The sequence below is a fragment of the Balaenoptera borealis genome (genome assembly GCF_965194805.1).
Source record: "Balaenoptera borealis genome assembly, chromosome: X".
In the NCBI taxonomy this organism is placed as follows: Eukaryota; Metazoa; Chordata; class Mammalia; order Artiodactyla; family Balaenopteridae; genus Balaenoptera; species Balaenoptera borealis.
In genome coordinates this window covers 61,901,840-61,917,249 of record NC_138881.1, presented here as the reverse complement: position 1 = coordinate 61,917,249, position 15,410 = coordinate 61,901,840, and the positions used below count along the sequence as shown (strand labels likewise).

Genomic DNA, 15,410 nt, shown 5'->3' with positions numbered 1-15,410 from the left:
TTTTCTCCAAAAGTGTGCTGGGACTTCTCCACTGGACTTCCACAAAGGCTCTCTCATTTGTGGGTGATAATCTAAGTCTGTTTGTTCTCCAGGGGCTCCCAGACAATGGCCTAGAGGGGCTGGAGTTGGTTCATGGTGCATTTCAGGGTCCACAGATGGGACCAAGTACTGTATGGCTATTATCTGACATATGGGTGGGCAATATTCCTCCTGGGCCCTTAGACATCGGGTGCTGGATCCCACAGCTCCCACAAAGGTACTTTTGTCCATAGATGGATGCCAAATTGCTGTTGCTGAGGGAGGTATACAAGTGAAGGACATTTTTTTCCTTCCAGTTTTATTGATATATAATTGACATAAAGCACTGTATAAGGAGTACAGCATAATGATTTGACTTATATATATCATGAAATGATTATCACAATAACTTTAGTAAATATCCATCATCTGATATAGATGCAAAGTTAAAGAAATTAAAAAAATTTTTTCTTGTGATGAGAACTCTTAGGATTTACTCTCTTAACAACTTTCATATATAACACACAGCAGTGTTAATGGTATTTATCATGTTGTGTATTACATCTGTAGTACTTATTTATCTTATAACTGGAAGTTTGTACCTTTTGAATGCCTTTATCCAATTCCCCCTCCCTCCACCCCCTCCTTTGGTAACCACAAAGCTGATCTCTTTTTCTATGAGTTAGTTTGTTTTTGAAGTACAATTGACCTACAACACTATGTTAGTTCCTGTTACACAACATAGTGATTTGGTATTTCTATACATTTCAAAGTGATCACTACGATAAGTCTAGTTATGATATGTCACCATACAAAGATATTACATAGTTATTGACTATATTCCCCACACTGTACATTTCATAGCTGTGACTCATTTATTTTGCAACTGGAAGTTTGTACCTCTTAATCTCCCTCCCCTATTTCTTTCTTCTCCCCATGCCCCTCCCCTCTGGCCACTACCTGTTTGTTCTCTGTATCTATGGCTCTGTTTCTGTTTTGTTATGTTTTCATTTGTTTTGTTTAAAGTTCACATACAAGTGAGATCATACAGTATTTGTCTTCCTCTGTCTGACTTATTTCACTTAGCATAATACCCTCTAGGTCCATCCATGTCGTTGCAAATGGCAAGGTTTCATTCTTTTTTATGGCGAGTAATAATCCATTGTATATATATACACCACATCTTATTCAGCCATCTCCCTGTCATCACTCCCACTTCTTTCCCTTTAAATTACTTTGATGGACTTTCTCTGGTCCTAGGTTTTTTCTTCATGTCCCTCTTCAAAGTATGACAGTTCCAACTGCTTGGGTTCTTACTAGGCCAAGGAGTTCTTGGTTGTTTTAACATTACCAGCCACAGTGTAAATAAGGAGGAATGAAAGCATTAGTTTATGCCATATCTACACTAGACATCAAGGCAACTGAACTGACCCACTATGGGAATCAAAGATTTAGCACCCGTTAGGATCTATGATATCATCTAATTTAATTTTCACATTTGACTTACAGGAAATAGAAGGGAAAAAAGGGTTCTCTCCCAGACCACTCTGGACTACTAATAGAACTCAGGTCTTCTGTCTCCCAACCCAGTGCTCTTTTAATTATATATTGCTTATAAATATATTTCTTAAATTTATCAAATACATGCATGGCAAGAATCTGACTGCCATTTTGAAAAAGGAAAATCTAGTCTTTGGCATTGCTGTACCCAGGGGCTCTCACTGGGAGATTATCCTATATTCTGGGCTTCCCCCCCCCATAATTTATTAAAATGTCTTTACCCTGAGCTCAGTTCTTCAGAGCTCTGTCTGCTGCTTTCCCAGGTGACAGCAGGTGTGTTAATAGCCCACCCTCTATTCCTTGCTATATAATTGAACCTTCTGGCAAGAGTGCCCTAACCTAGAAGAATGATTAATAGTATAAACTTTAGGCACTGTGGCAGGTAATCTAGAGGGATGTTTAGGGATGATGCACCCTGCAATCGTTCTCAAATCATACTATGTGTAGTGATGTCAAGTTTTTTCACGTTCAGGGTCAGAACTTATAATATTAGAGGTATAGAAAAAGGATCTTTGCAGTTGATAGAGACATGTCATTCGCCAACCTTATCAGTCTTTCTCTTTATGGCTGTAGGCATAAGAAGAATGAAAAATGATAGACTATTTAGCAGATTTTGGGACATCTCATAGAGGTGTGGAGAAAAGGGAAACTTCGTACACTGTTGTGGGAATGTAAATTGGTGCAGCCAGTATGGAAAACAGTATGGAGCTTCCTTAAAAAACTAAAAATAGAATTACCATATGACCCAGCAATCCCACTACTGGGCATATACCCAGAGAAAACCATAATTCAAAAAGACACATGCACCCCAGTGTTTATTGCAGCACTATTTACAATAGCCAGGACATGGAAGCAACCTAAATGTCCATCAACAGAAGGATGGATAAAGAAGGTGTGGTACATATATACAATGGAATATTACTCAGCCATAAAAAGGAATGGAATTGGGTCATTTGTAGAGATGTGGATGGACCTAGAGACTGTCATACAGAGACACTCTTGTATTTCCCAGACAAGAGAAATAAAGACTGGATTCCCAGCTATCTCAGAGTTCTGCTTGTTGATTGGCTTCACTCCTGCCCTCTGCCTCCTACCAAGTGACTCAGTTCTAGTCCAAACTGCTTAAAACATTAAAAAAATCACACAACAAAAGTAGAATGCAAAGTTGATCTCAGGAATAATGTTTTTGCTATTTAATCTACTTTATTGTGCGTATATATAAAATATAGAAATGTGTACATGTGTATACTCATAAGCAGTATATGATGTCAGAATAGCATAGTGGTTAAGAACATAGGCTTAAACAAAACAGTGTAGGAAGAATGCTTAATGCTGAACCTGGCACATATTAAATGCTTACTAAATACCGACTGAATAAATGAAAGAATGAAATAACGAAGTGTGCCACCTTAGAAGTTAGCTCCCGGAAGGTAGAGATCACATGCTGTGTAGACATGGCAGGGGCCATGCACATGACAGGTGTACAAAGAATGGTAAAAGAACCTGAGGAGAGCCCCTAAGTAAAAAGAACTAAGACCCACTACCTTGGTGGAGTTTTGAATGGTCAACATGTTTAATATAAGCAGTGTAGACAATCCTGATGAAAGAATTGGATTAATGTACTGATCAGAAGGCATAGATTGTGAAATTACTCTTCACTAGAAACAAAAATATTGTGATTTGATATCTTCCCAGCTCTTTTGCATAATTGTTAGTCCTAACAATTATCTTAGGTGTAATTATTCCTGTCACACCAAGGTTAAAAGAGTTAAACTACTTTCCCAAGATTGTCTAGATGGAAATGGCAGGCAGGAAGCACAAGGCCAGGTCTACAATAAATATAATATAAATCCAATGTTTCTTTCTCTGAATCATGACAGCCTTCCTACAATTGGTAAAGCGGTAAGAGGCAGCAATTTCAAGGGAGTGAGAACGCTATAGGAACACAGAATATGGCGAATAATTTGTGACTAAAGTCTCTTTCATAAAGTCAAATTTAAAAAGCTGTCAAGGGAAGCAGTAGGCAAACATGGCAATCGAAGCCTGTGGTCGATGTTTGATAGGGATTCGGCAGCTTGCTTTCCCATCTGACTGCTGAAAGAAGGGAGGGGAGATAATTCTAGACTGTCACAAATTGTATTTGCTGATGCTTTTCATTGAGCTATCAGAGGTCTGTAAATAATAGAATTTGAGAGCTGGTGGCTTCCTTCAAGGGATAAGTCCACTAGCACTGACTTTTAGGGACAGCTCTGCAGGGCTGAGGATGGTGTTCCACGTGCCCTCGATTGGAGGAGCAAGGATCCTCTGTTTTATTTGTAGCTGCTGGGGATGTCAGTTTGATCCTTCCAATTTTCGCCAGTACCCCACCTCAATTAGCACCTCTAAGTGTGTGTGTATTAATAAGTAGTGTGTCTATATTAATTCCTGCTCTTAATTCTCCCCATCTATCCAGAGGAAGACAGAAATACTCAGTTTCTGTGTGTCATATCTCTCATGCCTCTCCTAAAGCAATTTTGAAATATATACCAAGAGCTATAAAGACTTCAACCCTTTCACCCAATAATCAATTTGTAAAAATATATCCAAAGGAAATGATCAGATTCTGGTAAAGATTTATGTATAAAGATGCTGATGAAGTCATTATTTATAATAGCAAAACACTGAAAACAGACTAAATACAAAAGCAAAATGACTAAATTATGGCATATTCAAACATTGTTCTGCTGTTAGTTTCAAAGATTATGTATTGACATGGGAAACTATGAAAGTGCAAAAGCAGCATACAATATACAATATAATTAAAACTGTAAAAATGCACTATACACACATATAAAAATGTTATGCAATTTAAAGATATTAAAATGGTAGCATATGGTAAAATTATGGGAGATTTTAATTTTATGCTTCATACTTCTATTTCATATATTTTCTAGTGGAAGCAAGTATTTTTATAATAAAGAAAAAGTTATCTTAATTGCCATACTTTCCATCCATCAGACCCTAATACAGATCCTTATTAAATCATAGACTGACAGTTCTGGTTGCATTATCTAAACATATTGAGTCTAACTTATTTTTGAAATGTCTTTTTTTTAAAAAATTAATATCATTTTGGGTCAATATTGTGTGAGAAAAAAACAATCAGGAGTCCTATCTAAATAACAATACATAGGACAGGTTTTATAGATTCCTACCTAGAGTTCTTAACATGGTGTTATCACCTTGGGCAATATTACTCTTGAGAGATAACAAGGCAGGTGCTGCTTTGGATGGATGACCAAATTTTGTTGAAAGTTATGAAGTAAAGATCAGTTCTAAAATAACATGTTGGTCCTCCCTGCTTGTGGCTATGTTTCACTAGATGGGGTCTTTGATGCCACTATTGTACTTGGAAGTGTGACCAGTTTTATTAACACCATCAATTCATCATCATATACAGACCTTAAAAGGCAAATAATTTGAAATATACCAATGTTACAAAATCACCTCATGGACACTCAGAATGTCAGAATTAAATGAGGCTTTACAGATTGTCTAGTTTATGGAATCATTAAATCAAGTGTCCATTATCACCAGGTAACATCAATGAATGCAGTAGGTGTCAATGGGAAAAAATGCACAACCTAAAAGTTGAGAATTATGTTTTATTTGGTGGACAAAACTGAGGTCTTAAACCCAGAAGACAGCCTCTCAGAGAGCTCTGAGGGACTGATCTGAAGAGGTAAGGGAGGAGCCAGGATATATAGGAGTTTTGCGATAAAAACCAGGTAGTCAGAACATCAAAAGATTACAGTTAATTAAAGAAAGCCGGACATCTCAAGTTAATGAATTTAGCGTTTTTCTATATGAGTAGATGAAAGAGTCTGGGCTCATTGAAATCATTCTTTTGATAAGCAGTATCCTGCTTTTCTCCATCTTGAATCCCCTCAGGGTGCACAGTTGGGGGTGGCTGCAGTGGTTGCTGGTTTGATGGCTACAACACCCTTTGTTTACTGATATGGCAGGCGACAGTTTTAATCCGCATAGGTCATTTGTAAGAAAACACTTCCTTTCCACAAAAAAGGCACTCTCTCCATCCCCCACCCCACCAAATATTAAAAAATAATACACGTAGCTATCATGGTCTGTATTTTTTCCATAATTTTGAAAGAGATATGGGTTCAAGAAATATATTGCTTCCTTTCTAACTATACCATAAGACAAACAAAATAACCTGAGTTTCAGGGAGACAAGAGCGAATAGTAATGACATTGGAAAAACAGAAAATAAATGCTCCAACCTCACACCAGTCAGAATGGCCATCATCAAAAAGAATAGATGCTGGAGAGGGTGTGGAGAAAAGGGAACCCTCCTACACTGTTGGCAGGAATGTAAATCGGTGCAGCCACTATGGAAAACAGTATGGAGGTTCCTTAAAAAACTAAAAATAGACTTACCATATGATCCATCAATCCCACTCCTGGGGATATATCCAGAGAAAACTCTAATTCGAAAAGAAACATGCACCCCAGTGTTCATTGCAGCACTATTTACAATAGCCAAGACACAGAAGAAATTTAAGTGTCCATCGACAGATGAATGGATAAAGATGTGGTGTATATATATATATATATATATATATATATATATATATATATATATATATATATATATATATATATACATACACATACAGTGGAATATTAGCCATAAAAAGAATGAAATAATGCCATTTGCAGCAACATGGATGGACCTAGAGATTATCATACTAAGTGAAGTCAGACAAATATATCACTTATATGTGGAATCTAAAAAAATGATATAAATGAACTTACTTATAAAACAGAAACAGACTCACAGACATAGAAAACAAACTTATGGTTACCAAAGGGGAAAGGGGGGGAGGGATAAATTAGGAGCTTGGGATTAACAGATACACACACAATAAATATAAAATAGAAAAACACCAAGGTCCTACTGTATAGCACAGGGAACTATATTCAGTATCTTGTAATAACCTATAATGGAAAAGAATCTGAAAAAGAATATATATATATATAATAAAATAAAAAGAATATATATATATATATATATATATATATATAACTGACTCACTTTGCTTACACCAGAAACTAATACCACATTGTAAATCAACTATACTTTAATTTAAAAAAAAGAAAAAAATAAACCAAAACACAAATTGATAGCATTGCATTGTGTGAGTGTACAGAAATTTACTTACCTGGTACCTCTTAATGGCTATATTTTCCAAATGTTCTGTTATTATAATGAGTAATGCTGATGTCAATATTCTTATTACACATGTATTTGCACAAATGTTCTCCACACCCATTTGTTGGCATTGTCTTTGTTTGTGGTATGTGTAAAGATCAATTTTGCTTCAACTCTACGTGGTCAAGTTTATCACTTCCCCCCGCACTCCCCCCCCACAAAAAAAGTAAGAAAATAAATGCTCCATCAAACAGGGGCAAGTTGCTACTCAGCTCTTGCTGATTGTTCACATGTGGAATTTCTCAAGGGAAGCCAGAAATCTGGATTTCTATGTGAAGTCTCTTAAATGCTGGCAACTAATTCAAAATGTGTGAAAAAAATTCTGCAGGTCAAAAAGACACATGTGTCTGAGGACTGGTTATAGCTTAGTTTGCAACCTTGATCTAACCCAACCTCTTACCTTCGAGATGATGGATAAAATGAGGCTCACTGAGTGTCCTGATTTTTGCTAGAGGTCACTCAGGTGATAGAACAGGGATTACAACTCAGATTTATGGTAATTACAACTGAAGAATTCTCTATCTCCCAGAGAATTTCCTACATTTAGGTAAGTGAAGCATCCCATAAAGTGGTAAATGTTATTTAATGAGAGATTTAAAGGCATGTGGCTTCTGCCCTCAATAATATTAAATGCAATGTAAAAGTATTTCCTACATAGCATATCCTACTCCACATCCAAGAAGTTATCAATGAAAAGTATAGATTTTTATCCATCCACATAGTAAAGTTTCAAAAAAGAATTTTAAAACAAAACATGAAACTTCTCTGTAGGTTTAAGTGTGTCATCTCTGCTTTAACATTTTGAAATTTAAAGTCTTTTTGAAATATTCAGTACAATTACCAAAGATACTGGGAAACATCAAACAGTTTTTCTTATTATGTTACATTTGCTGTTTTGCTAAATTTGCAAAAGTTTGGGATAAGTTTTTAAAAAAACTAATATTATTGCATGTTAATCACCTTGAGTAATAATAACTCAAGTAGAATGTTAACACTTGAGTGTCTTATATAGTCTGCTAACAAGAGTCAAAACTTTTGCGCCAAGTAGCTTCACATTTCAACATTTCTTGCACTAAAACATTATGCTTGGTAAGGTGGAACTCCACTTGTACTTTTATTTTTATAGTTCACAAGTAGGCATGCAGGGTGAAAGCAAAGTTGTTTAGAAACAAATTCCTACTTAGCCAAATGCCAAACACTGGGCACAACAAAGGCCCCCAAAGCCAACAGATAGCATGAATTACTTACAGGGTTAGACATAACACTAGCAAATGTGGGAAGCGGCAATATGCAAAACAAACATTTTAAAAGGAATCCTTAATTACTTTATAATGATGAAAGCAGGAAATGGAAGGAAGAAAGGAAGATGCACCAAAGAACGCACAATTCATTAATACAGATTTGCACTTTATTGTAATTTTGCATCCTGAGATAATAAAATTTAATATCTGACAAGTGAACAACGACAGAAGCAGCAGTGAAAGTTTCAGAGAGGCAGGTATCCTTCATTTTGGCACAGCTGTATATAGGTTGAGTTCTTCCAGGGGAGTCACTCCCGAACTCAAGGGAGAAAAATGATTCATTCCACAGGCTATATAACAATACAAGATGCATGAAAGTTCTCGGCTTAAATGGACATATTCATTTTTATCCTTTTCTGGTAAAACTGTCCCAACAGGAATCCTCTGCCAAAAAGCAGAAATCCTAGGCTTTTCAAACAAATATTTCTATCAATGCCCACCTTCTAGCTACCAGGATTTCCTGTTTTTGTAGCTGAGACTCATATTTGTACGTGGCTAGTCCAAGGATGGCAAACTAGCTTGTAGATTATATAATTTCAAACACTTGTAACTTGTTTCAAAGTCCAGGTACTAAATCAATTTTACACTATTTGCTTACTATAAAAATGAAAAATTAAAAACTTAAGCAAAGATCAAAGCAAACAAAATAAGCAGGAATAAAAGGAACATTTGAGAAATTATTGCCTTGACTCATCATGTTGACTTTATACACAGAACTACTTTGAGACTCAGATATTGATATTTACTCCAATGCTAGAACATGACATTATAACACTTTCCACATCTGCGATCCTATATGTGTATGTATGTATGATTTACACATACACACCCAGATAAATTAGCTCAGTTATATCATCCTGAAACAGAAAAAAATGAAGACAAATTCTAACCTGAAGTTATATAGCCCAATCTAGCCAAAACACACACACACACTCTAGCATTTCATTATTTAGGGACTAGGTAAGCAACCTGTAGAGGTCAAATAATCTTGGTTCCTTTATAAAAGTGGCTCCCAACATTTTTACCATAAGGATCCCTTTATTATTCCTTCCCCATATTTTCAAGTATTTTATTTATTAAATTGCATGTAACAATAGGCTTTCTCATTTAAAAAATTAATCAAAAGCATAACCGCCATTCAGTTTCTGATCAGTGTATGATAACCAGTGTTAGAATCAAAGAAATATAAGCAAATGTGTGTAATTCAATGTCTTAGTTGGCTTGTGCAGTAGGAATATTTTGGGTAAATATATGGTTTCTAGTATAACTTTTTGGAATACTGAAAAAGGTTCAAGAACGACCCCACTGCTATTTTCATCTGCCCCAAGTTGAGAACCATTGGTTTATATCCACGTGCTTTTCCTCCCTAAATCAAGTATTAATATAACATAGTTACCCATGTTAACACATAAGGGATTAATAACAAAAATTACTACCAAAAATAGATTAACTGCAATACTCATTCTGTAAGGTGTGACTGAGAAAGAAAACATAACAACATAGATTTAAAGGACTCTATTTAGAAATTACCAAATTATGATGTACAATATATCCTTCAGTCAATTTCAAAAGCACATTAATATATGAAAAAATCCTCAATTCCCCTGTGAGGTAGGTCCAGATTATTGTCCCCACTTCCACAATGAGGACATGAGGTACAGAGGAATTAAGCAGCAGAGCTACGAATTAAACCAGAAGTGACTTGGGTTTGACTTCTATACCACTTTCCTTTCCATCTAATATTACCAATTTGTTCCAACAGATGTTTTTGAGGATATGGAACTAAATAAGACACTGAAGCAGATATTGGATAGGATATGAAACTCTTTTTCACATTAAATGTCAAAGTGGGTCCTATCATATCTCCATTGTTGTCACAGCCATAATTCTTGCCCAGGTACCAACTGCATATAGTCAGATTACATGTAGGTAAAGCCCATAGACCTCATTCCTCAGTTCCTAGGGAAACTGCAATCATTCATATCACCATGGAGGGGCTGAGGTCTAGCAGGCATCAGGTTGAGCCTGTGTGATATGAACACACATCAGCTAGGAGCCAGTTGGCAAATCAAACGTTTACTGTGTGCAGGGCACTGTGAGAGTTTCCACCAAGGGTAGTAGATTTGTGAAAAATCATTCTGAGATCCTGTAAACATTCCCTAAGGATTCCTAGAATCACAGAATGTCAGGTGACCTCTAATTTTCTGTCCAGCTCTAGGTTCAATCCCATGATTTTACAGATGAAGAGACTGACATGTAATGTAAGTGACTTGCCTGGAGCCCATTAGATCATTTCCTCATATAGTATGAATCTGACAAAGTCCACAGAAAATGGAACATATTCTCAGGTTGCCATCATAAACATGAAAAGGCTGGCTCAGAATCAGGAAAGAGAAACTGGGGGCACGATATGGAGATGTATACAAATACATACATATATATGTATCTCCTTATATTTAGTCCACATATTACATGAACAGGTATTATTAATAAAATCTATTCATTTTTTGTGGAAAATTTTCCAATAGTTCACCATTTAAAGTAACCTAAACAATTTGACAATTGTTGCAAAATGGATTAAAGCAGAATTTTATAGGCATAAGAGGACCTAATTTCAATGAATTTGAGCATCTTATCAAATTAGGAGAAAGTATTTCCACTATGTGAAATTGCTCCAATTAAATGGGTGTATACAATTTCTATATCCCCTCAGGTCAATATAGTCAATTCTAATAAAATACTATTTGGAGGCTTTATGTTTAAGTAGTGGGATTTGATTTTTTAAGTGGCAATTTATTTGTAAACAAAATTAAATTCTAATGATTTTTTTAAAGCTCTCTTACATTAAAAAAAATCCCTATTTGTTTGAAGGCTTACAAATGTCATGGAACTTCACTCAAATTATGAAAAAACAAGAATAAATTTCATTAAAATGGTAGAGTGCTAAATAGTAACACAGTTTGATTAGCTGATCAGACATTAGTGTTTACAGGTCATAATAATATGAATTGCATGTGTGTTAAATACTTAAGTAGGTTTTGGTAGAGCTTCAAAGACCATTGTTTTTCCAGAACCATGTTAAATTACATGTTTACTAGCATTAGAACTATACTAGTTATGTAAGTGACTGACAGTCCTGTTCTGTAATATTTTCTCACTAATATATCTCATGATTGGGGGAAACCAAGGAAACAAGCTTTAAATAATAAATAGAAGAAATATAATGTACTACCAAAATATTCTTACACTTAGCTGAAAAGGATGGTTTTAAATATAATGATTTACCAATTCATTCATTCTGCTTCCTTCAGCATAAAATGTTATCTTTATTCAAAGAAGACAAGGCACTTCTCCATCTACTTCTAAAATTTAACTACAATGGTCTCTTTCCTAAATTAACATAGCAGGTAGAAGGGAACAAAAAGTAGCTGAAAAATGTTAAAGCTTATTTCATTTTATATACAATTTATGGAGGTGGAGATGCATAATGGAAAGTCAGAGAAGGAACAGTTTTAACTTGTAACCTCAAAGCTTTGTAAGGTACATGTTATTTTCTCTGGAAACATCTATGCAGGTTTCATAAAGAAATATTATGTAACAAAGAAATTCAAAATTAGTTTCTTCAATCTAAAAACAACTGTCACAAAAATACTTTATTAACTTGACATGTTGTATCCTGAGGATGTAAGAAAAAAAGGTCAATGGGGGAGAAGTTAATGTCCACAGTGTACTCTGTCATTTTAGCATTCACTGCTGCCAATACCACTGAAACGAAAACAAATCCCTTAAAGGACTCCAAAATACTCAACTGCTAATCAGTCCCCTCCAAAGGAAAAGAGTTTGAAAAAGCAGTCATAGAAGAAAGAAAAAAAGAAAATTGGGTATTTTCTGAGTAGTTCAAGAAAATGAGTTGACCAGCATAATGAACAGTAAGAAAATAAATTTAAGAGCTATTAGAGTAGGTTCTATTTTTTTTTAAAGATTTTTTTGATGTGGACTATTTTTTAAAGTCTTTATTGAACTTGTTACAATATTGTTTCTGTTTTATGTTTTAGTTTTTTGGCTGCGAGGCATGTGGGATCTTAGCTCTGCAACCAGGGATCGAACCCGCACCCCCTGTATTGAAAGGTGAACTCTTAACCACTGGACCGCCAGGGAAGTACCCTAGAGTAGGTTTTAAAATTAAGTTCACACATGCTGGTAAATGCTTTTTATGATAAATACTACTGTAACTTGAATTATATACTCTGTCACCTCCAGATGCACTCTATTCCTGTCTCATTATTTGTTTTATGGAAACAATTCACTACTTCCTGCTATTCTTTGAGCAAAACAAGTGTGATTTATACATGGCAGAAAAAGTTACTATGACCATCATATGGCCAAATTCTAAGTTTACAGGAAAAAATGAGATTATAAGGGTTGACACTTAAAAGTAATTATTCTATCAGTGATAATTAGAAATTCTGTACTATGCTAGAAATCAATTTTGGTATTAAACTGTCACAGTATGAAGCATAAACCTGATGATACTAGCTGGAACATAAACCATAGATACAATTTTTCCCTGACCTTATCTATAAAACAAGACATTTGGTATGCATATTCAGAGGTTTCCACTTTGTCTATAAAAATACACCTTCAATTTTGCAGCAGACAGACAAATGATTTTTGCAGGCACACACAATATATTAAAAGTTAGAGATTCTGGGTGGCATGGGGGTAATAACGGGGTTCTACAGAGGGAGGTGGAAAAGTGTTTGCGCAAAAAATTACAGTCACATATCAAATAGTATCTTTTTTTCCCCCCTCTTCTTTTACTGGTCTAGGACTGTGGATTTCAAATTAGGCATAAATTTTAAAAGTGGCTTTAAAAAGCTTGACCTTGTATGAAGAAATGATTGTTCTCTTTACTGGGATGAATGTTTGCCTTAAAAAGTTTACTAAAAGCAAGTAAGACTAAGATGATAAATAAAATATTCAGTCCCAGATACTTTTATTTTTAGCGCTAGGAATTACAAATAATGCCTATATACAGGCACAAATTTGAAGTTGAATTAATGCAATGCAAAGCTTTCATTATGTTAAAAATTCAAATCTAGAAGAATTAGAGTGTGGTGCTCTCATAATAATGTGAAGAGAAATAGAGAAATATGCACATACCAATGAAAAGGCAACGTGTGGCTAATTTATAAACTAAAATACTTTTGTCTAAATACTTATCTTTCCTCATTAATAATATCCAAATGTTTACAAAGGATCCTCAAAAAGAGGATTAAGAGTATTTAATCAATTATGAATCAGCCACTTTAGGTACAGCTTTTCAATTAGCTCTCTCTCTTTCTCAAAGTAGATTATCATAACTCCAGAAAGGGGTTAGCAGTGGCTTTCATGGGGGGTCTAGACACCTCCTAAGACATATGAAATTTTGAAACATTCCTTAAAGGTCATAATTGTGTGTATTTCCAAATGAAGGAAAGGATACATAAAGGGAAATAAATGAGGAGACTGAGGCTATGAAATTTGTCAGATGTCAAATGAATTCTTTTGGGGGTGGGAGTAGAGGACAAAATGGGATTTACTGAATTAAATGGAAAAAAATAAGGTTCTTGGTTTCAGGTGCAATGCAGATCTCAGACAATGATTTCCATTTTAATCCACTCATTACAAAGGGCAACCCTGCCCACACCTGAAATTTTTAACATACTTATTATGGCTTTGCCATAAAACAGCATGTTAACAGTCTCTACATTCAAAAGGATGCTTGCAAACTTCATTCATATTAAAATCTATGCAGAATCGTTGGCAATACATTAAGAGTAACATTACATTCTGTAAACCATGGCATATCACATTTTACATTACACAAAGAGACAATATTTACAAGTGTTAAGGAGTTTAAATATTTTATCCACTAACATAAGTGATAATTTAGCAAAGTGCAGGACAAAACCAGTGCTATTAATTACATGTCCTTTAAAAGCAGGTAAGAGTAAAACCATTTCTAGAAGCTACCAAAAGCTTATTTACGTATGTCCAGTAAGGGATTACAGAGCATTAAGTAGCCTAGAAAAATGATGCATATTTAGAAACAGTGAGTATGAAAATTATAAGGCAGCATGCTCAGAACATGTTTTTGATTTTTAAACACCAGCACTGATGTTTATTTTTAGTGGCAATATATATATATACATATATGTATATGTGTGTGTGTATTTATTTAAAAATTGACAGTGCAAAACACAAGCCTCATTTAACAACAAAAAAGATGTGCAAAATTTCTTCTTAAACCAACACAAATGAAAGTGTGAGGAGAATATTCTACCATTATAAAGAATAAGTTGAACACAGCAAAGGAGACCATCTTCATTCCAAAATCATCTACAAGGCACTAAGGGTAGGAAATGACAGGTAATACAGAAGTGACTGAATAAAATCCCTCAGTCAGGTCGGAATATGGGATATTTTGGTAAGAATTCTATTAGTATTACCTGTAAAATAAAAATAAACAAGAATATATTGACAAAATAATTTTCACTTACTATATATTATATATAACCCAGAGAGTCTATAATCATTTTTCACAGGCCTATATTTTGATCCTGTACGATAAAGCAAGTGAAATATAGAAAACAGTTACAAAAGGAACTTACCACAAATTACCATTAGACTGGCAATTAAACTGGAAAACATAATTACTTACTATAGCTAATAGCTTTTATCACCTGATTTACAGTAACTGTTTAGGTGCAGAAAAGCAAACCCTATTACATTTTAATGTCTTTCCCATCTTCCCTCCATCCCCCCCCCTTTCTTTTTTAGCAAAGTCGAAGGGATTAAAATTTTGTTACATGGATTAGAAGAAATACCTTTATATATATTACGTCCCTCTATTTTTCAATTAAAGCAGCTAATATCGGTTGAGTATTACTATCTTTTAGAAGTTTTTTGTAAAAAATAATAAAGTGTTCAAATAGATTAAAACATTTTAATTTAAAACAGGTTTGGAAATATAATAATAAAAACTTAAGATGTTTATAAATTTATATAAACTTACAACAGTTTATATAAGATTTTACCTATAGAGAATTTTAGATTTGTGGTCATTTGCACATTTTGCCCAAAACTATTCAAAGTGGAGAAAGATACATAATAATCCTTATTTATGAAATGGAAATGGAATGTTTATTATTAAATATATACTATATGTATATAAAAGCTTGTACATGTAAATACTAATGTATTTAAAGCTTGGATAAA

The 15,410-nt window shown here is 34.5% G+C and overlaps 1 protein-coding gene across 2 annotated transcripts in view; it reads right to left on the bottom strand.

Moving 5' to 3' along the window:
• The window catches only part of CHIC1 (cysteine rich hydrophobic domain 1), a 436,141-nt gene that overhangs the window by 386,821 nt on the left and 33,910 nt on the right, over positions 1 to 15,410 (bottom strand). The window contains exon 6 of one of the 2 annotated variants that reach the window (XM_082377544.1): positions 2,378 to 14,641. The exons of the other annotated variant lie outside the window; for it this stretch is intronic. Within the exon in view, the coding sequence (XP_082233670.1) occupies positions 14,591 to 14,641 (51 nt within the window). The 3' untranslated portion in view covers positions 2,378 to 14,590. The remainder of the gene's footprint in view (positions 1 to 2,377; positions 14,642 to 15,410) is intronic. 2 annotated transcript variants of the gene reach the window in all.